This window comes from Oratosquilla oratoria, chromosome 6, assembly GCF_046742065.1.
Source record: "Oratosquilla oratoria isolate Oo_2021 chromosome 6, ASM4674206v1, whole genome shotgun sequence".
NCBI classification, from domain to species: domain Eukaryota; kingdom Metazoa; phylum Arthropoda; class Malacostraca; order Stomatopoda; family Squillidae; genus Oratosquilla; species Oratosquilla oratoria.
In genome coordinates this window covers 22631902-22654462 of record NC_134782.1, presented here as the reverse complement: position 1 = coordinate 22654462, position 22561 = coordinate 22631902, and the positions used below count along the sequence as shown (strand labels likewise).

The window sequence follows — 22561 nt, the reverse complement described above, 5'->3', positions numbered from 1 at the left end:
TGCAGAAAAATAGAAGATGGAGAGAAATCCCTTTGGGCACCATCAAAATATCATTTACATATAATCACTTGCTGGCTGTGTAGGTTTAGGCGCTGCTACTTGTGGCAAAGGTCGAGGGGATGGTGGTTTGAACCCTGCCACTGGCAAAGTTGAACCAAGGGCATGGCTCATTAAATTCCATGCTACAAAGTCCTCTGTGAGGGGTGCTGTCCTAGCCTTCTGATAGGGGGGAGTTTGTGACGTTAAACCATATCACATAACAACACATAGTAAGATATGTACATGATACATATCTTACTACAAAAACTTTATTTATACAGTGAGACCTCTCATTAACGGACGTTAATAAGCTGTGTTTGCGGTGTTTTTGCTGTGTTTTCGGTGCTTTGGAGTGGTTTTTGGGTGGCATAGTGATTGCATGCACTAAACAACAGCACCAAAAACACAGCTAATTAACATCCGTTAATGAGAGGTCTCACCGTACATCCTCTTCCTCTTCTAAAATCACACTGCTCTTCAACAATTGCTCCTTCCATTGCTCCCTTTCATCCTTTCAATTAACATCCGTACACCTGACTGACTACACACAACAGACTGATCCTTCTAAAACAATTACATTCACACTTCTCTCCTTTCTTCTTATATAGTGAGACTGTACCTACACTTTTCTGGGTCACTGGTACATTTCCTTCCCTTAGGTACACATCAAACAATCTCACTTTCCATTCCATTATAATTATTCTTTTCTTTGTTAGACATTCTACATGACAACCACCCAACCCAGGTACCTTACCAGCTTTCATCTCTTTTAATGCTCTTTGTATTTCCTCTTTTTCTATGACCCTATAATTTTCCTCTCCTTTCAGTCATTTCCCAGATCCCTTCCACTGCCACAATCGAAACCTCTACCCTCCTTTACATTCATCAACTTCCTGAAACATTCTATACATCTCCTTACTGCCTTTACATCATTTAGTATCTACACATCTACACCCTTTACTCCTTTCTACTCAACTGGCACCCCAATCATTCTTTTCACTTCCTTCCAAAACATCTTTTATTCTCTTCAAAAAAAGAAATATTGATACACTGCTTCTGACCCAGGGCAGTGGACAGGATGCAGGGATGACCCGTCATCCAGGAGGTGCCAAGATAAGAGGGATGGTGGAGGGGAATGGAATATATAGGAAATGGAATGGGTGGAAGTGGTTTCTATGCCTTTTTCTTTTTGGCTACCCCCCGTGTAGGGGGAAAAAGCCTTTGGTATATGTATGTATGTACATTTAAATTATTCTTCACATACCTGTAATAAATCTTGTGATATGAAGAGTGGGAGCAGGAATGTGACCATACACATGCTTTCCTTTGTACCGTGCATGCACATTCAAAGCCTCCAGTTCAACTCCCTTCTTCACATCATAAACGGCAAAGGCTCTGTGGCTATGCCCTTCTCCAGTCTCGAGGATAGTGTCTGGCTCAGGTTCAATGCTGAAGCTACCAAACTGCTAACATTATTGAAAAGAAATTCAAAATGGTTTCAGTGTTCATCTCGATAATAAATGATCTGTTGCCTCGAGTTTTGCTACATGGAAAACCCACAACCCTAGAGTGGTTGGCAATGGTCCTTGGGCTATCCCACAGATCTCTCTGCGGAGAAATTTAGGACTTATTTGTATCATAATAGTGTGGGACTGTTTACATGTCTCAGGCTGAAAGTGGCAGGGGAAGAGGAACAGTTGCGGTTGTCAGCTCCCCATCTGTGAAAAAGTGTAAGAAATGCAGCTAAGGTTGACACAAAGATCCAAGGCCCAATCCAGATACCAAATGTCACCCCTTCAAGGCTGTGTCTCCTGATTGAAGTGAGGGGGCTGAGGGGATTAACAGGTTTTGAACATGGGCAGCTTCACTGTTCCATCTTCCAGGACCACCACATACAGGTCTTTCTCGTTGGTCCCCTATCTAAACAACATTATAAAGAATGTTGAGGCAGGGTTACTATATAATTATACTGTTACTGGTACCACAAAAGACCAGTTACATGTCTCCTGGATATGATAACTGGGGCAAGATATTAATTTCTTATTTGTTAGTTACAATGGAATGCATGAATCACATTAATACTCCAACAAGATATATAAAAATCTCCCTAGCAATGAATATTTCCATCCAATTGATTGATTGCTATGTTTTATTGCAAACTCAATATATTTTTGTCTGTTAGTTTAATTATATGAACTCTTACACAAGAATTTCAGTCATATATTGATTCATACATAAAGTTTAGATTTCTTAAAGACATGTCTAATAATGATACTTTTTTGCCTCTAAAGCTATGTTCTGTTGTTTAGGTGACATCTTTGTTTACTGAACTAAATATATACATGAATCATATTTGTAATGCTCTGAAACAATTCCAAAACCAAAAGACATGGCAGCATAAATTATTTGTTACTAACCTTATCTCCTGATATGTCTACATAGATGTAAGAAGAAGATGCAAGTGGACACACGGAAAAAAGTCCCGATGAGTATAGGTGGCGAAGACTCCAGTCCAGATGACCGTTCATTGTCATGGTTGGGTCATGCACAACAGAGAGTGATTGAACCAGTTCAAGGTATGGTGAGCTTGAAGTACTGACCTACAGGAGATGCATACATGATTTAAAAAAGAAGAAAAAGAAGGGAAAAAATAAATAAAATTAAAAGAATTGTAGCTTCGTTTATGATCTGGAACCACACCTATAATATTCGTATGTGTACTAATTACTTGTATGTATATCCAATTTACAGAATTTTTTTTACTTATATAGTCTGCAGGAATGGGATGTTTGAAAATGGCAGAGGAAACACCATGGAGGAATATATGCCCACAGGAGATCCTGTCCCTAACCTGGAAAGTTACTGTATCCTAAAATATTCCTAAATTACATGTAAACATACTAACCTTAATGTTTGGGCGCAGATGAATAGCAAGCGAATGGTAATTTGCACTATAAAGGGGAGCTGGATAGAGCAATGTTGACAAACCACGCTGAAACAAATACCATATCACAATGAGGACTAACGCACCATATGCATCAATGGTACTTCAACAGCTTTATATTGGTAGTGAAGGATATAGAAAACATCTTTCAATATTTGATATATACTATAGACTTACATACCAAAAGGCCTTTTCTTCCTTACATGAGGGGGTGGCTAAGCCAAAGCATGCACCTATCCCAAGCCCATTCACGCCCCTCCCACTTTAGCACCTCATGGATCAATATGCATCACTAAACTAAAATTACTTTACCTTTGTATCGCATGGTAAGAGCTTTTTCCAGGGAGTCAAGTTTTCTGTGCATACATTTTCCCTAGGAAGAGCAGCATATCGCAAGAAGGAGGAATTCTTGGCATACCTAGCAACCAAGTGAATCTTTGTTAACACAACATGAATCATACAAAATCTAATTTGAATATAACAATTTGCTTTTTTTCTGCAGAGACAATTGGACAATGCAATAACTGAGTGACTGATCTTTTGGTAAGAACTACTAATTGCCTGATGTTATTGCATTAAGCCTGTAACAGTTAACTTATGTGATTAAAAAGTGTTATGACAACACACTTTTCCTTACCATTCTTCAGCTATGCCTTGAGGTCTGTAGCTCAGTTCCGGGGATATTGTGTTTGTGGAGTCTATAAAATTAAGAGAAGCACAGAACAAACCCGAAAGTGCATTAACCAGGTCACGCCATGTTTGATCAATACTGCAAAGGAGGGAAAATACAGGATTAATGTATACAGAAAATGACATAAAAAAAAAAAAAAAACCACTAGAAGAAAAGAAATTTTGAGTGATGAAAAGAATAGACAAGAAAAGGACCATAATTAATATGGTATATAAATACATAAATTTCTTTGAATAAATTCAATTTGTGGACCAAGGTTCCTCTGTATATCAAAACTATCATGGACGATATTTTAGCATTTCCATCATTAAAGTAGACCATACCTTTTTTTTTATATGTTCATTGGTATAAAACACCAAAATCTTACTCATGTGTTGTTGGAGAGAACCAGACCCATAGTTGTGCCCCAGGGGGAGCAGACGACACCGGATACCCCCATTTTCGGTGCCGCCAAAGTCCTTGAGTGAGACTGAGGTGAAGCTCTCTCACATGATATTGCTCAACAATTTCACCCAGGGCTCTTGGAAAAAGATCATAGTGATCAAATTCTGAAAGAAGAAAAGTTGTCAAACTCAAATCACAGTTATCAATCAATTTCTTACTCAAGTTTCTTTGATTACTTGACCCCAAATAGTATTCTCATAGCAGCTGGCAAAATTCCTTGGGCCTCTCTTTTGTAAATGTGGGGATGTATTGCATTTTGTTACCAACAATTCTTCATTACTTCTGCTGTCATGGACAACACTACACTTTTACTAAGAACTAGTTTGGGTTCATGGAATCAGATGCAGTCTTTTTGTACTGTATGTACATGCAGGTATGTGTAGATGAATGATATTCCTAAATTGAGAGAAATGTTGGTATCACATCATGTGTGTTTAAATGAATATGAGAAATGTAGAACATTCAAATCCCATCCATATAAAAATTGATGAATGAATGACAACTATACAAGACATGCTGCCACCCAATTTGAAGAGTACCCTTGATTTTTTTTTCTACACAACTTTTTTTTTTGATGGAAAAAGGCCAGCTTGTGTTAAACTGGCTACATTGACTTGGGTTACTGAGGTTGTAGGTCTCCTAGAAGAGACTCAGGACAGTGGTCGACAACCTGCCACTCTTTCAGGGCACTAGTGTGGCTCCTGAAGGTTCTTACAAAATAATCATTCCATCAAAATGAAGACATCATATACTGTAAATCTGTAAAATACCCCATGCAAAATTATACACACACACATATATATATATATAATATATTTGCAAAGTTTTCACATCACTGTGAAACAAATCAGGTAATATCACCACAAGAAAAGAGAAACTTGTAGATAACTAGTACTTTTGCATTACATCTTCAGATATACATACATACACACACACAAATATATATATATATATATATATATATATCACTTAGAAAAAATGTAGCACATTTGTAAATAATAATCACAAAGAACCCACAGTCGGAATAAAAGGAAACTTTAGAAGAATGTGTAACTTCTATATTTCGGCTAATAGCTATAGCCCTCTTCAGGAAAGTACAGATTACAAGAATTTGCATAGACATAAGTACAATTGAGATGTGAGTAGAAGGGGAATACAGAGCTAAAACAGGACAATCCGTCACGCAGGGCGGAGTCAGAGGTGAGGGGATGACCTCACACCTCCACCCACACTTAAAAAAGGTTGCTAACCCTGACCTAAACTGATCTTGAGTTGACCTAACCTTCACTAGCATTGTTATCTAGTCTGAAGGGGATGGGACATGCAACTGGGGTTGGGTACTTTGTGTAGTTTATCAGTGTTCTATTGATTTCTACTAATAAGATTAAAATAAATCAAACAAATAAATAGATAAATAAAATTTAATAACACCAAGAAAAGCATTAAAACAAACTAAAATACTACTGCCAAATAACTATAAAACTGTAAATGTAATATCCACATCCTGTTAGTTTGAAATCCAACAGTATATTAACAATCCATTCCAAATATGAATGGCATGATTTACTCCCATCCTACACTCAGTAAAATAAATTACCAAAAATTCATTACATATTCATACTTCAGTAATTTCAACTTTAAGTGGTAGTATGTACTTGGTAAGTTAGATTGCTGCATTTAACAGAGAAGGGCTGGGGACATGAAACTATGTTGCCAGATAGGATCACTATACCCGAGACCGAGTGTTTTTTATTTTAACTTAAGCTTAGGTGTACAAATTTTTAAGTACCATTGCATTTTATAATAAATCAAGATAAGAGTAATCAGTAAAATTCCAGAATCATGCAAACATGAATATTTAACATGAAACTTATGTTGTCCAATAGTTCCTTACCTAATGATGACTAACCTAACCATTCCATAGAAAAAAAAATCTTTCAAATGAAAAACAGAAAGTGAAAAATGTGTTTGCATGATACTGAAATAGTACTGAGTATTACTGTTGGTACAGTGATACCCTCTAAATCCCAGCCAGTAGCTGACAGTCACAGTGACAATGCTTATCCTATCCTGACTTAAATCAATCTTACCAACGGGCCCAGAACTAGGGAAATAATAGCAACAGCATTAACTCAATTAACTCGGTTTATTACTACCCATGTGGCAACGTCGCTGTTCTAGATCTTTATCTAAACAAATTCCTATTGAAAAATTTCCCAACTTCGTCCATGATTAACAGTCAGCCCACAACATCAACCGACTTAATCATCATCTTGTTTCGGTCTACTTACGTTAGGAAAGAATTGTGTATCGTCCTAAGTGTACATATAACATCAACCTACTAATGTCCTACTGAATGTACAATATATCTAGAACACAAAATACAATTTACTTACTATAATCCTTATAATCTGACACAGACTCCTCAATCCCTGGATTGTACCAAGAGGTCATGAATTGGAAATGTGAGTACACATGGCCCGACCCAAGAGGTCTAATGAGTAGTTCTTCTGTGAAAGTATTGAATTCTTTGGATTCACTAGCAACACAACTTAAAGCAAAGCCCACAAACACCACTAAACTACAGTACACAAACATCTTCCTCCCACTCGCTTGCCAATCCCACGGTTTGTTTTGGAACTGACAGCAAGTTGCCGGGATACTCTGGGAGTTCTCCTTTCGAAAATTATTTATGTATTCTTTTGAATGATAATTAATTTGCACGATTTTTCGCAATTAAATTTGTAAATAGGGTATGTCCCGAAATCATTCAAATGTAATATTCATGTTACTCATTTTCGTATTCAACAGATGGTAGAGCAATTATTTTGTTATTTACAAGTCAGCTGTTTCAATGAAATGTCTAATATATAGTACAAGAATAATTGTGCAAGGAACTTCTAATAGCATATATTTTTCTAAATATAATTTGTGATAATTATAGATATTTGTATATGTTTATGTTAGACCAAGGTAACATAAGCTAGACATACATTTGAAACAAAGTAATATGTATAATGGTAGGCTACTTTGTTCAATTTTCTCCTATTTTTCAATGGTGAAAATACTTTTCAATCGGTCACAATGATAGTATAAAATATTAAAATTTCACAATAAAGCTAATATGTCAATTTCGTCCGTTCACATCTGATGTGTACAAATTGTTCTGGTCTATTTCAGTATCGTGGATTCAATCTTATTTCATTGATCGTTTTTCATCAATCACGTATCAATGGTAGTACAAAGAAACATGACATCGCCGAATACAAATTATGACGTCACTATAGTCCGAATCGGCAATGTGGGTTGTCATAGTGGTTTACTAGCGTTTCTATCCATGTGGGTATTCCCGAGACGTCATTGCATGTTCTCAAATACTTCATATCTTAGCCTATTTAATGTATTAGGAGTCCTGTTTGATATGGGTTGTAGTTTACCAGCGCTTCCATTCTTGTGGAGAGTCAAGCTCGTGGTACTGCACGAGGAGAGGAACACATAGAGGTGTGAAAAGTACTTTTCTGTCATGTTTATGGTGCTGACGTTTCTTGATCATTTTAATGACGACGGTAATCATCCGTTGTTACAACTGTATATCATTCTCTCTTTTTTTTTTTAAGGGGAGGGAGAGGTTGTTGTTGTTCTTCTGTGTGTGGTTGTGCAGTCATGCCGAACGGGAGTGCATTAATGGAACTTTGGTTTTAGTAAGGCTATTGCTCCTTCTTTATTGTTGTTTGGTCCTTGTTAAAAGAACATACGAACGAAGGAGACTGCAAGAGACCATAAGGCCAACATTAGGCAGTTCCATCTCCAATACCACCTGTCATCCACTTACTCCATGGTTACTAAGTCTATTCCATTCGTTGACCACTTTATTGGTTAACCAGTTCTTGTATATTTACTTCTTAAATCTGTCTAATTTAAATCCATTACTGTGAGTCCTGTTGTCCTAATATGACCTTGCCTGCACCCTCTTTGTTAAAGCCGTTGATCCACTTGAACACCTCTATTAGATCACCCTGCACTCTGAGTCTTCCCAGAGAATGTAAATTAAGGTGCCTAAGCCTATCCTCGAAAGGTAAATTTTTGAGACCATGTATTCTTTTGGTCATTCTCCTCTGTACTGATTCTGGTGAACTGATATCCATTCTATACGACGGAGACCAAAACTATGCCGCATAATCAAGGATGGCTCTACCTAACGCCAGATAGAATTTGATAACTACTGCATCTTTATTCGTAACCGTCCTAGCAATGGAACCTAATGCTCTGTTTGCTCTATTCCTGGCGCTAATGCACCCTTTTCTGGATTTAAGGTCAGGACTCACTAGAACTTCAAAGTCTTTTTCGCACATAGTTTTCTCTAAAAATGTGCTATCTAAAGTATACCTGCTTTCTGGGTTGTGTAAACCTACATTTAACACACTGCATTTTGAGATATTGAAATCCATTTGCTATTTCACAGACCATGTGAACATTTCGTTACGATCTTATCATCACCATCACTATTATTATCACCATTATTATTATTATAATTATTACTATTTATAATACTATTATATTCTACTTGTACTTCCTTTCGTAATGACCTTATTCTTCTTTTCACTCATAAGTTATTCCTCTAACATCTACCATTGCTACAATCACATTCCCTGTCTTACTCTATATTCAATAACTTGAAATGCTTCCCCTCCGTCTCCAACTAAGAGCATTTTCTTTCATTAACATTGTTCATCTTTTAACCTCTCGTTTCCTCTTCGTACTATTTCCACTTTCATTTCTTTCCTTTTATTTATTTTCATTCCTTTTATAAATCTTTGATAAACACAATTCTTCACCCAACGGCCTCCAACACTTTGTTCTTTGCTTTCAAGAGTATTTAACCGGGGATATGGAAACCAAACGCTGTGGGCATGGAACTCGATCTCTGGATACTGGTATTTATTTCATTTAATGCATCAACCTGTACTTGGGTAGAACGTTTGATTAATTATTAACTAGCACTGTCATTCCGCATTTTAAACCAGTCTTAATCATTACCCTAAACTTTCATGATTTTTTCTCAAATTAGCACTTACCTGCGTTTGATATAAACATGGTTAGGGAAGCAATTAAGTGTGATTGTAAAATACTGAGGATACATCAAGCCACCAAGAGAGTCTGGCAACCCTAAACGGACGTCATTAATTGCAACCCGATTCCATGTTTTGATTGCACAAAAAAACGACAGCAAACATTTCACTAGATTAGTAAGATTCTGTGTTATGTAGTCAAGTTGTAGCTGTTTGTACATTTGTCATTTGTCCTTTCTTTGTAAATAAAGTTATCAATGCTTATAATTTTATTTCATGTTCTATTCCTAGTGTATTCAGGGATGGAATGGGTGGGAATGATTTATGCCTTTCTTTTTGGCTACCCCCCTTGTAAGGGGGAAAAAACCTTGGTATATGTATGTATGTATGTTCTATTCCTAGCTATCCATATCTATAGTTCAGTAAATTCAAGCTATTGACATATTTGGAAGTCGTACTGGAAACTAATGTTTGGTGATGATTATTTCGGCAGTCTAGTGAAAGGGGTATGGCAAGGTCTAAATATACAGGTCAGACCGTTTAAATTATTGTGAGCAGCTTCAGACGTCATTAGGCTGGGTCCGTTTTCTCTTTGTGAAACACTGAAGAAAACTGTGAAACACCAAGGAAGACAGGAACTATAATATTTTATATACTATATATCATATATATTATATATTCATATATATAGACAGGAACTATAATATAATGTTCTCACCCATTCCCCTCACTCCACATACATTTTCGCGTCCAATTCCCCCCAACTTCCACTTCTCTTTCCCTACGTTTCATACTTATCTCAAGTTTCTTATTACATTCCTCCTGTTTCCCTTTCTTATGCCTCTTTCAACTTACTATCGGTACTTCCCTGCCAACGTTTCTCTTATTTTTCCACCTTACATTCACTCTCAATCTTCCTCCCACCATATGTCGACTCGCATGGATTTTCAAGGCCGAGACCCTACCATTATATATATATATATATATATATATATATATATATGTATATATAAATATATATATATATATATATATATATATATATATATATATATATGCGTAAATAACCACTAGGAAAAGAAAACTAACTTTGTATCTGCACTGAAGATGTAATTATACGAAAGCGCTCTGCTTCGTTAGTTTACTTTTCCTAGTGGTTACTTACGCATTTGTGAACACACGTTCCTAGTGTTTTTATTGCATATATATATATATATGTATATATATATATGTATATATATATATATATATATATTTATATACTCACACACACACACACACACACACACACAGTCTCGACAGAGACTGCAGCAGATCCGAGGTGAACTCACAAAATTAATGTGCAGATATTCACTATGAAATAATATAAAAATACAAACGTTTGGCTTTTTTTTCGATTATCCCTAGGTGAATATTTCCACATTGACTCTGGCATACATTTATTATGACAGGGTGTCTGTTCCCTTTGAAAATCCAAACCAGTCTTGACTCAACAGAAACAGCTGGCCATGGGTGAGCATCCATTTTAAGTGTGGTAGCCAAAATGACCTAAATCTTTGATACAATATTTTCTCGCGTGCCAAAACCAAATAAATAAAATAAATAAATAAAATAAAATATATAAAAATAATTTCAATTATTGGGAAGATCTTCTGATAATGAAAAAGATACACCGAAGCTGACATAACAAAACATTGTGACAGTGGACCTTTTATCTTTTTACTATCAGTTTGATTTTTGCTGTTGCATCACAGATGAAAGCTAATTCTTATCAGGTTTATATTCTGTAAGCTTGAGAGATATGCATGTTATAACAATAACTTCTAATTATGGTACATAACACGGAATAACAGGTTGATAACTAGATGGTTACAGCGGATAACTAGAACCTATCTTGTTTAGTATTTATATTTTCCTTACAGTATATCCAAAGAATAACTACCAGTCCCAGGTACAACTTCGCATTTTTTGTAATGTCACTTTTACGAAAGCTATGTTTAATAAAAATATCTTGTTTCTAAAGTACTATTTGAGGGACTTTTGACGAAAATATTTGTCGTCTCCTAATTTGCATTCTAAAACACAACTTACGGCGTCATTTCTTGATATCAGTTTTGTTGACGTCATGACTTGTATACCAATCCAAATATGTCAACACTATCTCCGACAATGGGCAAACTATTATTATTATTATTTCTCGATGAATATTTGCACATCAACTCTGGCGCATATATATGATTAGAGGGTGTCAGCTCCTCTTGAGAATCCACGCCAGTTTTGATTTAATAGAAACGGCTGGCACAAGATCAAGCCTTACAAATATATCAACACAAGAGCAAACGCTGGGCAATCATGGTAAATAAATAAATGAAAATTATTATTGTCCAAAATGGTATCAGTACTCCTGTTTTCCTATTACTTTCCCACATTAATAAATATAAACGACGGTTCCTTGTCGGTGACATAGAAATACTCTCACACAAATACAACATAACAATCCAACATTTCTTTTCAGAAATATATGAGACGGCTTGATGACCGTTGCTGCGGATTTCCAACCAGTGGACCTCGCGGCAACAATTACTGTCGTTGTAGTCGACAAATCCATACATAACATATAACTAGTGCACACATCTATTAGATCTATAGTTGTGAGTTTATGTATTTGGAAATATTTACATTAATGCATCATTATATACTACGCAACCTTAAATCTTTTGTGAACAAAAATATAATCGATATTAAAGCGTTCATAAAGTCTGTACCCCTTCTTCGTCATGTACTCCAAGAAATTATCCGCCGTCCATGTAGGATCGGGTGGAAGGTGAATGTATTCAATAATAAAAACGTCAACGGTTATTTTTGCCCAAGGGAAATTTAGCAAAATTTCCTTTTCTGCCCCCTGTACATCTAACGAAAACACATCCAAATGCGTGACGTTTAGTGCCGCCAAGTACGTGAGGATTGGGAAACACTGTACCAAATCATATGCGTTGTCAAACTCCTCCTGCTCCATAATGCCTTTGTACTTTTTCCGGTCCTCGTCCCGGACGAAGTTGTATCCTTCCAGATGAGATGACCCACGCGTCGTCCAGAACAAGTACTTGGATCTGAACCTCTTGTTCGCTTGGATCAGGATATGTTGGTGAGGGAACGGTTGCACAGAAAGACAAGTATTTGAGCTCCAAGCATGTCGGTTCTTTTTTCGTAGTTCCCGATAACTTAGGACGTTGGGTTCCACCAGGAGGCCCTTCCAACCAAGCTCATGCTCTAGATACAACGTATTTGACAAATACTGCCCATCCAGAGCTCCAGCCTCAAGAAAGAACCCACGTTTCTTGTCTTCGAAGAGTCTCTGAAGGCTTCCTTTGATCCCCTTCCATTCGAATGTTTGATACTCCATTAAGTAGGGCGGGAAGGTGCTGAGGTTATATGGCTTACGGGATGGGGGGTCCAAATACCGGGATCGAAGAAGCTGGACCAGATCGGCGTTGTCGGCTTGCATCAGGGGACCACGAGCCCTCATCTCAACTTCGCTGAGTTCGATGATTTTGGGCACATGGGTGTCCCGAACCTGTGGGTTAAAATGGAGAAATTTCTTAGTAATACATGCTGGATCAAATTTGTCTTTTCTATATGAAATTTGCACACCTCTAGAAACATCAATCCATCCATCACATACACACACACACACAGGCGCGGATCCAGCAATGTTATTGGGGGGGGGGGGGCGAACCGATAACCGATACTTGAAACACGCCGATATTTTAACCCCAAGAATAATGCTGTTGGCTTGGGGGCGTTGGGGGGGGGGGGGCCTTCCCCCCTTGTATCCGCGCCTGCACACACACACACACATATATAGATATAACACACACACACATATATATATATATGTATATATATAGTATATATATATATATATATATATATATATATATATATGCACAAATTTCACAAGTCACACGCGAATCACAAATATGCAGAGTCCACTAGGAAAAGGAAAAACACACGGAGTCCGAGCGCTTTCGTGAATCAGACGACGTTTTGAGAACATGTTCAGTAATTTCAAGTTGCAGTAGAAAAAAATGTACTCCTTGATAATGTGAATATATCACGAAAGCGCTCGGACTCCGTGTGTTTTTCCTTTTCCTAGTGGACTCTGCATATTTGTGATTCACGTGTGACTTGTAAATTTGTGCATACACACACACACACACACACACACACACACACACACACACACACACACATATATATATATATATATTGTAGAAAACCACTCGGGAAATAAGACACTATGATCCGATCGTTTTCGTCTATTCAGACATTTTCGAGTAATACAGAATGACTATGGGTAGGGACATATGTACAGAAAAGTAGTAGACAAGACGGAAACACGTGAGGTCACGCAAGACAATTTTTTACCAAAATGTATCAGGGCAGGGACACACCGTGAGCTGCTACACAATCAACAATTTTCTTTACAATGAAATTATGAAGTTTATATAAGCCTAAACTTACGTTCATGATGTTATCAAAAGAATGTTTAATGAAACTGGATTCAATAATGTTTCTATCCAACATAGAACTGCAAGAGACAATTTCTTTGGAATTATTCCAATCAATGGGATGGTTATGGTCTCTTACGTGTACAAAAATCCCACTGGACAATTGACCTCATCTCACACTATACCTGTGTTGATTAATTCTAGTATTTAACTCTTTTCCTGTTTGACCAATATAGTATTTATCACATTTCTGACAAGGAATGCTATAAACATAGCCTACCACATCACCTGGTGTGTGTGTGTGTGTGTGTGTGTGTGTGTGTGTGTGTGTGAGTGTGTGCGTGTGTATGTGTTTGGGTAGCAGGTTTTCCTTTAAACACATTTTATTGAAGAATACAGCTCTTTCTGAAAAATTCTACTTTTTTGAATGCAGACTTCTTCGTAGAATTCAACACTGACCTTCTTGTTCCAAAAAGTATAGTGAAACACAGCAGGTGGTTCTTCTTTGAAATCACGACGTTCCGTACACATTGTACATTTTCAGGTGTTAGGTATATAAATAAGTAAATAATAGGGATGTGTGTGTGTGTGTGTGTGTGTGTGTGTGTGTGTGTGTGTGTGTGTGTGTGTGTGTGTGTGTGTGTGTGTGTGGTGGAGATATGGTACCGGGTTGCAGCATTCCACGGAGTAGATTTCAACGATTGGATTATGTCGAATTCAAATGAGGAATAGCATGCTGACAGGAGACCTTTTGGTCCATAACTAGGTCGGATGCCAAAAGTTGTAAATTTAAACTCTGATTTTGCTCTTTGATCAAAAGTGATTCCAGTATCTGGAGACCTTTCTGTTCTGGATCTCCGGAACAGTGACGTTTCCGAATACTGGAAGAGCTTTTATTCAAAGAGCAAAATCCGAGTTTAGATTTACAAGCAAGAGTGTTCGACACAATCTCATCGTCGAAATCTACTTCGTGGGATGCTACACTCCGGAGAGCATATCCCCCCCCCCCACACCCACCCACCCATCATAATAAAATTTGAATACAATGTGACCTCCCCTATTATTTGAGCGCGCGCTTGTGTATAATATATATATATATATATATATATATGTATATATATATATATATATATATATATGTACACACACACACACATAAATATATATATTAACGCCATTCAATTGTACTTAACACCTGAAAACGTACAATGTGTATGAAATGTCCTGATTACAAATAAAACATCCGCTATGTTTCACTACACTTTTTGGTACAAGAATCTCAGCGTTGAATTCTATGAAGAAGTCTGCAACCAGAAAAGTAGTAATCTCAGTAAGAAGAACATTGATGCAGAAACAGTTGTATTCTTCGACCATCGTATACGGGAGTAACCACAAAAAAGATGAACTAACGAAACAGAGCGCTTTCGTATATTTACATCTTCAGTGCTGGTACAAAGAATAAATTACAATAGGAAGAAATAATCCCACAGAAATATGTGAGAGACCGAATAGTGAAGGAGAAAATCGGAAGTAGAGGAGGTACGCATGGTTTTGCCGCCGTCCTGGTAATCAACAAACAATTGGGACAATTACCTATAAGTAATACATTTTTTACAATCTAAACAACATTGATATTTCTTTGCATGCGTAACTTTCTAGTAATTCTAGTTTGTACACACCTTGACGGAACGAGGGGGGACAAGTTAGCTTCGTTCCTCTTCTTCGGAACGTTGCTGGCCTCCTGCCAACGTGTACGCTATCTCATTCGATATCAGTGTCTTCCCCTTAATGAATAAAATCTTCTGATATTCACCAGAATAATATATATGAAGTGGCAAACGGGTGCTTGATAATTCAACAAACCTTTCAGTCACCTTGGCTCTCAGATAAATTGCTACCAACCAGAGTGATGCAGATAAAGTATTTCACCTAGTGATGAGTGTTTAATCAAGACTGTTTCTATCCTTTCTGGGCGACCATCCCACCCCTTCCCCACTCACCTGGATAAAAATCGCCTGGCGGTTGGAAGTATGAGACCTACAAACCGGGTGAGCATGAACATGGCGTTCGAACCCTGTGTCACGAAGAGGAAGGAGAGAAGGGAGGGAATGCCAAGGAGATGAATAAAATCGTCTAGCGGCAGGTGGTATGAAAACAAAAGTACCACCCGACACGTAAGGGGTACCTCGATATCAGCAGCAACCCTTTCGCTGTTGAGAAGGTTGCTATGGATGTGAATAAAATCACGGCGGCGGTCACATTAAAAGGTTAAGGAGTGAGGGATATACTTACACTTAGGTACAGGATGAAGATGTAGAAGGTGGTTATGAAGAGTACAAAGTAACCTTTGAAGGCCATGATGGCGGGGTCCTGCACAATATACGAGTACTAAGAGGACAAAGCGTGCTTGCTAGGCCGAGTAGCAGACCCGCGATCAACACCACTGCCCTGCGGCCGAAACCTCTCCACGCGTCTCCATCCATTATCTTCCTCCTCACTTGCCCTCTCCCCATGTTCACCAAATGATAAACTTATCTAATCGTATGTCATATGTTTGTTCCGCAGATTTTTTTGGGGTCTTCTTCTTCTTCTTCTTCTTCTTCTTCTTGAAGGTGAAGAAAAGGAGCTGTTGTTTCTGGAAGTATGTGGAGTTGCAGTCTCGGACGATTTGAGGAAAGACAGATCTACTTTGCAAGAGGATGAGAATTTTGTCTTCCTTTTCCTGGACTGCGTCGTTATTTCTTGGTTTTTCCTTGTTCTCGTTTTCCTCTGCAGGTGTTAAACATTGACTGAAAATGATAATAATGATGGCGAGTCTGGTGATTTCGATTCAGGTGATGTTATTATTTTGCTGGGGTTGATGTGAGAGGTTCAAATAATGATACCCGTGATGATGACGACGATGATGACAGCGATTCCATAACGACGATGTTTATGGTGATGATGCCGATATTGATGGTGATCATAATCATTACGATGATAGTGAATACTATAATGATGACAGCAGTGATGATGGTGAAGATGATTGTGATTAAACTAATGATCATGATTATAATGGTAGAGTTGATTATGATGATGGTGATATTTTGTTGCTGGTGATAGTGATGATACTAATTATTATAATTGTCACTCAGAGGGGCCAATGATGTCACCGAAGAGGTTAGGGAAGGAGGGAGCGGTTACTTGAGGTGGAGAAGGGTTTGAGGAAGAAAGGGAGGCGAGGAGGAGGAAGAGGAGATGGAGGTGGATGGGGATGAGGGGGAGGAGGAGGGAGTGGGTAAGTTAGGATTCCTATGCCGTGAGGAAAACAATGGAATACTAGATGTCATATTAGATTGGGTATTAATGACCGGTGCTTTGTCTTTAATATGGAATGCTTCAAGCAATTGTAACCTCCTATGCATGTCTGTATGTATGTATGTGTATGTGATGATTATGATTATCATCATTTTAGCAATAACCATGGTGGCATTAACAATAACAATAATGATCATAACAGCAACAAGACCAATAACAATAACAATACTATTTCCGTTAACATTTGCACCACCGCTACTACTACTACAGCAACTACTACTATTACTACTACTGATTCTTTTACAACTATAACAATAACAGTTATGACAGTGATAATCGTATTGATGATGGTGGTGGCAGGGAGTAGCTTACGGCATGAGGCGCTTAACAGTAAAAGATCCCGTCTCTAGTGGCAGTCACCAGAGTCCTTTAGATTCGAGCACGGAAAGATAACAACGATAATGATAACAATAATTATAAAGATATTCAAAAGAAATGCACAAAGAATAAGAGGGAGAATGCGATAAGGCAAATACAAACAGAGGTGTAAGGTGGAGTAGATTAACAAAAGAAAAAACATAAATAAGAAAGAAAAAATGAGATAAAGGCTTTCAGATGTTTACCAATTGTGTGTTGCCCTTCAAAGAACCGTAGTTCTACCACTGACCATGTCGACATTTTTTTAGGGGGGGAGGGGATGGATCTTTTAATATTAACTTTTAGGGAAAAATATAATGTGCCGAAATACAATTGTAGAAATTATGTAATTAGCAGCAAGACAACCAAACGCATTTCAAGTAAGTCCTATCAACATAATTATAAGGACTACCAATGAATCCGATACATCAACGTCAAGTATACCTCATCACCAACGAGTTCAAAAGATCCTCAATCTCGTTCCGGCGTTCCATAGTATGGGATATTGACCACAATCACAGGACTACGCTCTCTGGCGGTCATCGGCAACTACTGCGTTAGCTGATCTGTACATCTGCTTGTCTCCCTCCCTCCCTCTTTATTTTTTTCCTTCTTGTCTATTTGTTTGTCCGCCTATCTGCCCATCTAAACACCTGCCAGTCTGTTCTCTCACCACATACAGCATCGTAAGTGAAAAAAACGGACTCTGACGATGGAGATGGTTATTTGTTATTCACTTATCATTCCTCTTGGTTTTATTTTTCTAAGTTTATTTATCTGACAGTTACTGAGTGGACGCCGCGAGAAGGGAGGTGTGGGAAAGGGAGACTAGACAGAAGGTGATGAGATTGAGAAGTTAGCAGGAGTGACGTGGCAGAGGGTGGAGCGGTCATGTGAATCATGGAATGCTATGGAAGAGGCCTCTGTTCAGCAGTGGACTCAGAATGGCTCATTTGATTGATTGATTTATCTGATAAAAAAAAAAAAAAAAAAATCCTCTCCGCCTCTCTTAAATTCCATGTCTCTGACCCATACAATGTCGTCGGCACAATTCAATTCTTTTAATTCTTCTAATTCCAATTGTGTATTTTCCTTAGTAGTTCTTTCTTAATTTTCATAAATCCATAATTTGATATCAGATAGCCTGTGGCACTTGACATGATCACCATTCATCAATCACAATGACAATGCATGAAGAGTAAACACAACTCATGACGTCACTGCGTAGTGGGTGGCACCACGGGTAGGTTTTACGAGAACGGCTGAAGCAGACGACGTTTTGAGAAGATGATCAGTAATTTCAAGTTGCAATAGAAAAAAAAATGTTTTTTTGGTAGTTGATTTAGTTAGTATTGATTTTGGGAAGTACTAAAAACCAATTCCTGTAAAACCAGACATCTTTTAATGACAAAATGGTTATTCTTTTTAATCTGAATTTAGATTCTGCTTACCGACAAGTTGTCTGTGAAACTAGAAAAAAAAATTATGGTTAATAAGTCACGCCATGTCTGATGTAAACATTGAGACGTATGGACACTCTCCCTGCATCTTCTCGGGCACCAATCCGCTGCCCAGCGCAGTCTGAGGTTACCAATTACCATAAAAGAGAAGTTGGAGGTTTATTTACCTATTTACTTATGTCTTAAGGTGAGGTCTGGGTTTCGCGTGCCGAAAAAAAAAAAAAAATCGTTAGTGTCCCAGGTTTTGAACGCGTGCCAAAGGGCACTCACCCCTGATTTAGGCTTACAAACATGTCAACACTATCTCCGACGCTGTTTTTTTTTTTTTATTTCTCAATGAATATTTCCACATCAATTTTGACACATATACATTATGATAGGGTGTTGGGCCCTCTTGAGAATCCACGCCAGTCTTGATTTAACAAAAACTGCTGGTACAAAATCTAGACTTACAAATATATCAACACAAGATCCAACGCTGGGCAAACGTGGTACACAAACATAGATAAACAAATAAAATAAAATTATTGTTATCCACAATCCTGTCGGTACTCCTGTTTTCCTACAACTTTCCCACATTAATTTATATAAACGACGGTTACATGTCGGTGACATTGAAACAGACTCACAAGAATACAACACAATCCAATATTTCTTTTCAGAGATGTATGAGGCGACCCGAGGACTATTGCTGCGGATTTCCAGTCAGTGAAACTCGAGGCAATAATTACTAACATTATTGTCGACAAATCCATACATAATGCCATGTCCACACGGTCGAACTGTGCACGGCAGGCCAAAGTCCCTATCCGGCCAAAGTCTCTCGATCAGCGTTATTCAACCAGAGATCCCCGGAACCCTAAGGTTCAGCAGAAGGTCCCCAAGGGTTCCGCGAGAACAAGTGAGATAAGCTAATGCATTTTTTTCTTTTAATTTCATATACGTAATATAATTAAACACGCACGACATATTCTTGGTTATTGTAATAATGTAATATAGACATCATCCTATCTAACTTAGTATTACGATGAAAATAAAATGAGAAAGATATGGTATATGTGCTTTTTTCAGGGGTTCCTTGAGACATGCAATCTATTTTAAAGGTTATGCAAGGGTAAAAAGGTTGAGAAACGCTGGTCTAAAAACTGCCCGCAAAGGTGTCCACACGCCTGACTATGGTGGTTAGGGGTTAGTCGGCCGTAAGCAAGGGTTGTGAGCGAGTGGTCTAGTGCGGTACGAGCACCAGGGTGCCACACTTTACATTCCATAAACATTTGTGTGCTCTGTACAGGTAAGTTAATATTACGGTGTACTGAGTCGGCCTGCCCGCACATTATCTTGTGCGTTTGGAAGTGACGTCAAAATTCCGCCAACTGCTCTCGAATAGTGCCGGGAATAGGCAATTTGATGGTTTGCCCGCCAAAAGTGCCCGTAGACGGGCAAACCCCTCATGCCCGACGGACAGCGCTCGACCGTGTGGACGTGACTTAACACATAAACTAACTGCACACATCTATTAGATCTATAGTTGTGAGTTTCTACATTTGGAAATATTTATACTAATGCATCTCTACGTACTCGTACTACGCAACCGTAAATCTTTTGTGAACAAAAATATAATCCATACTTAAGCGTTCATAAAGTCTGTAACCCTTATTCGTCATGTAATCCATAAAAATATCCGCCGTCCATGTGGGGTCGGGTGGAATGTGAATATATTCAATAACAAAAACGTCAACGGTTATTTTTGACCAAGGGAAATCTAGCAAAATTCCCTTCTCGGCCCCCTGTACATCCATGGAAAACATATCCAAATGCGTGACGTTTAGTGCCGCCAAGTACGTGAGGATTGGGAAACACTGCACTAAATCATAAGTGTTGTCAATCAACCCATGGCGCATGATGCTGTACGTTTTTCGATCCTTGTCCCGGATAAAATTGTGACCTTCCAGGTAAGATGACCCACGCGTCGTCCAGAGGAAACTCGCGTATCTGAACCTCTTGTTCGCTTGGATCAGGATGTGTTGGTGAGGGTACGGTTGAACAGAAAGACAGGTGTTTGAGCTCCAAGCATGTCGGTTCTTTTTTTGCAGTTCCCGATAACTTAGGACGTTGGGCTCCACCAGGAGGCCACTCCATCCAAGCTCCTGCTCTAGATACAACGTATTTGACAAATACTGCCCATCCAGAGCTCCAGCCTCAAGAAAGAACCCACGTTTCTTGTCTCCAAAGAGTCTTTGAAGAAAATCCTTTAATCGTCTTCCATTCGAATGTTTGGTACTCCTTCAAGTAGGGCGGGAATGTGCTGAGGTTGTACGGCTTACGGGATGGGGGGTCCAAATACCGGGAACGAAGAAGCTGGACCAGATCGGCGTTGTCGGCTTGCATCAGGGGACCACGAGCCCTCATCTCTACTTCGCTGAGTTCGATGATTTTGGGCACATGGGTGTCTCGAACCTGTGGGTTACAATGGAGAGGTTTCTGAACCATATACAGGCACAATTTTGTTATTTCTATCTAATATGAAATTTTCTTGAAACATCAATCCATCCATCAGTATCATACACACAAATATAACACACACACACGTATTTACATTACACTCTCGCTAGGTCACTAACCTGGGAACAGACCCTATCGGTTTCCACGATATCCCAAGGGAACACCTACATCTCGGCCGGCTGCGTCGGGACAGACAACGGTTCTTTGAGCAACGCACGTGCAGGACCAGCTCCATACATTCCATCCTGGTAAGATCAGTGGCCTGAGAACGTATTGCGTTTGGCTTCCCAGGCATCGGCACTTTACCCTCGCGCCAATTAAGAACACGGGTCATGCATGACTTGACCCAGGTATATAAGCAGGACGGAATCGCCAAAGAATCAGATCGCCTCGGAGCATCACACTGTGAGCCTAGCGTGTTGCCTCCGTCGCCGTCTCCTCCTCCTCCTCTCCCGATAGATTACCGCTTTGAGACATGACTTGAAACGCATGGTCGTCACCTCACTTGCCCTCCCCCCTCCCTCTTTCTCGCAAACAGAGCGAGCCATATGGTCATCTTGGTGCCCAATTTTCAACTTAGATTAATTATTTTTTCCACAGCAGTGTTTGTCTTCCAGCCAAAATCGGACATTTGTCTGTCCAACGTTTGGGGCCCCGACCCCCAGATCTGCCGATTGCCAGCCGCTCGACTACCACCAACTCGACTGCTGCCGCTGCCTGCCAGCTCGCCTGCCGAGTAGCTTAACTTCCGCCGCTGCCTGTCAGCTCTGCCGAACTGCTAGCTCGACTGCCGCCGCTGACTGACAACTCTGCCGACTGACAGCTCGCCTGCCAACCAGCTCGACTGCCGCCGCTGACCACCAGTTCTGCCGACTGCCAGTTCGACTGTCGCCGCTGACCGCCAGCTCTGCCGACTGCCATCTCGACTGCCTACACTCTCGCCTACCACAGATAATTTCGTTGCCTACCGCTACTAGATCATTTAGCAAACTAGTGCTGTGAGCGTCCCCACCTTGACCCATTCACAAGCTCAACAGAGATCACATGGTTCCGCATCTCGACTGTCAAAGTTCACGACGCCCTGGGTGACCTAACACCCTCCCCCCACTAACCACAACCATTCTCAAGTGTCTATCTTTTCAGGAAGATGTTACATCTACGCTACCGATGCCACCGTTCGACGTCAC

General features: G+C 39.1%; 3 protein-coding genes across 3 annotated transcripts in view; all 3 read right to left on the bottom strand.

Annotated features, from left to right (window-relative positions):
* The window catches only part of PIG-T (phosphatidylinositol glycan anchor biosynthesis class T), an 11952-nt gene extending 5101 nt beyond the window's left edge, over positions 1-6851 (bottom strand). The window contains exons 1-7 of the mRNA XM_076186545.1: positions 6515-6851; positions 4042-4222; positions 3621-3752; positions 3296-3401; positions 2945-3031; positions 2457-2639; positions 1304-1505 (exon numbers count right to left, since the gene is read on the bottom strand). Of these exons, the coding sequence (XP_076042660.1) occupies positions 1304-1505; positions 2457-2639; positions 2945-3031; positions 3296-3401; positions 3621-3752; positions 4042-4222; positions 6515-6716 (1093 nt within the window). The 5' untranslated portion in view covers positions 6717-6851. The remainder of the gene's footprint in view (positions 1-1303; positions 1506-2456; positions 2640-2944; positions 3032-3295; positions 3402-3620; positions 3753-4041; positions 4223-6514) is intronic.
* Positions 6852-10962: 4111 nt separating this feature from the next.
* On the bottom strand, positions 10963-16180 carry LOC143026135 (protein Star-like). Its single transcript, XM_076186138.1, has 2 exons — positions 15991-16180; positions 10963-12761 (listed from the first exon to the last, which is right to left on the bottom strand). The coding sequence occupies exons 1-2, from the start codon at positions 16054-16056 to the stop codon at positions 11886-11888; spliced, it is 942 nt and encodes a 313-aa protein (XP_076042253.1). The 5' UTR covers positions 16057-16180; the 3' UTR covers positions 10963-11885.
* A 3619-nt stretch (positions 16181-19799) lies between these two features.
* LOC143025943 (protein Star-like) lies at positions 19800-22295 on the bottom strand. Its single transcript, XM_076185924.1, has 3 exons — positions 22146-22295; positions 21190-21389; positions 19800-21155 (listed from the first exon to the last, which is right to left on the bottom strand). Exons 1-3 carry the CDS (start codon positions 22293-22295, stop codon positions 20456-20458), a joined length of 1050 nt encoding a protein of 349 aa, XP_076042039.1. The 3' UTR covers positions 19800-20455.
* Positions 22296-22561: the final 266 nt, after the last annotated feature.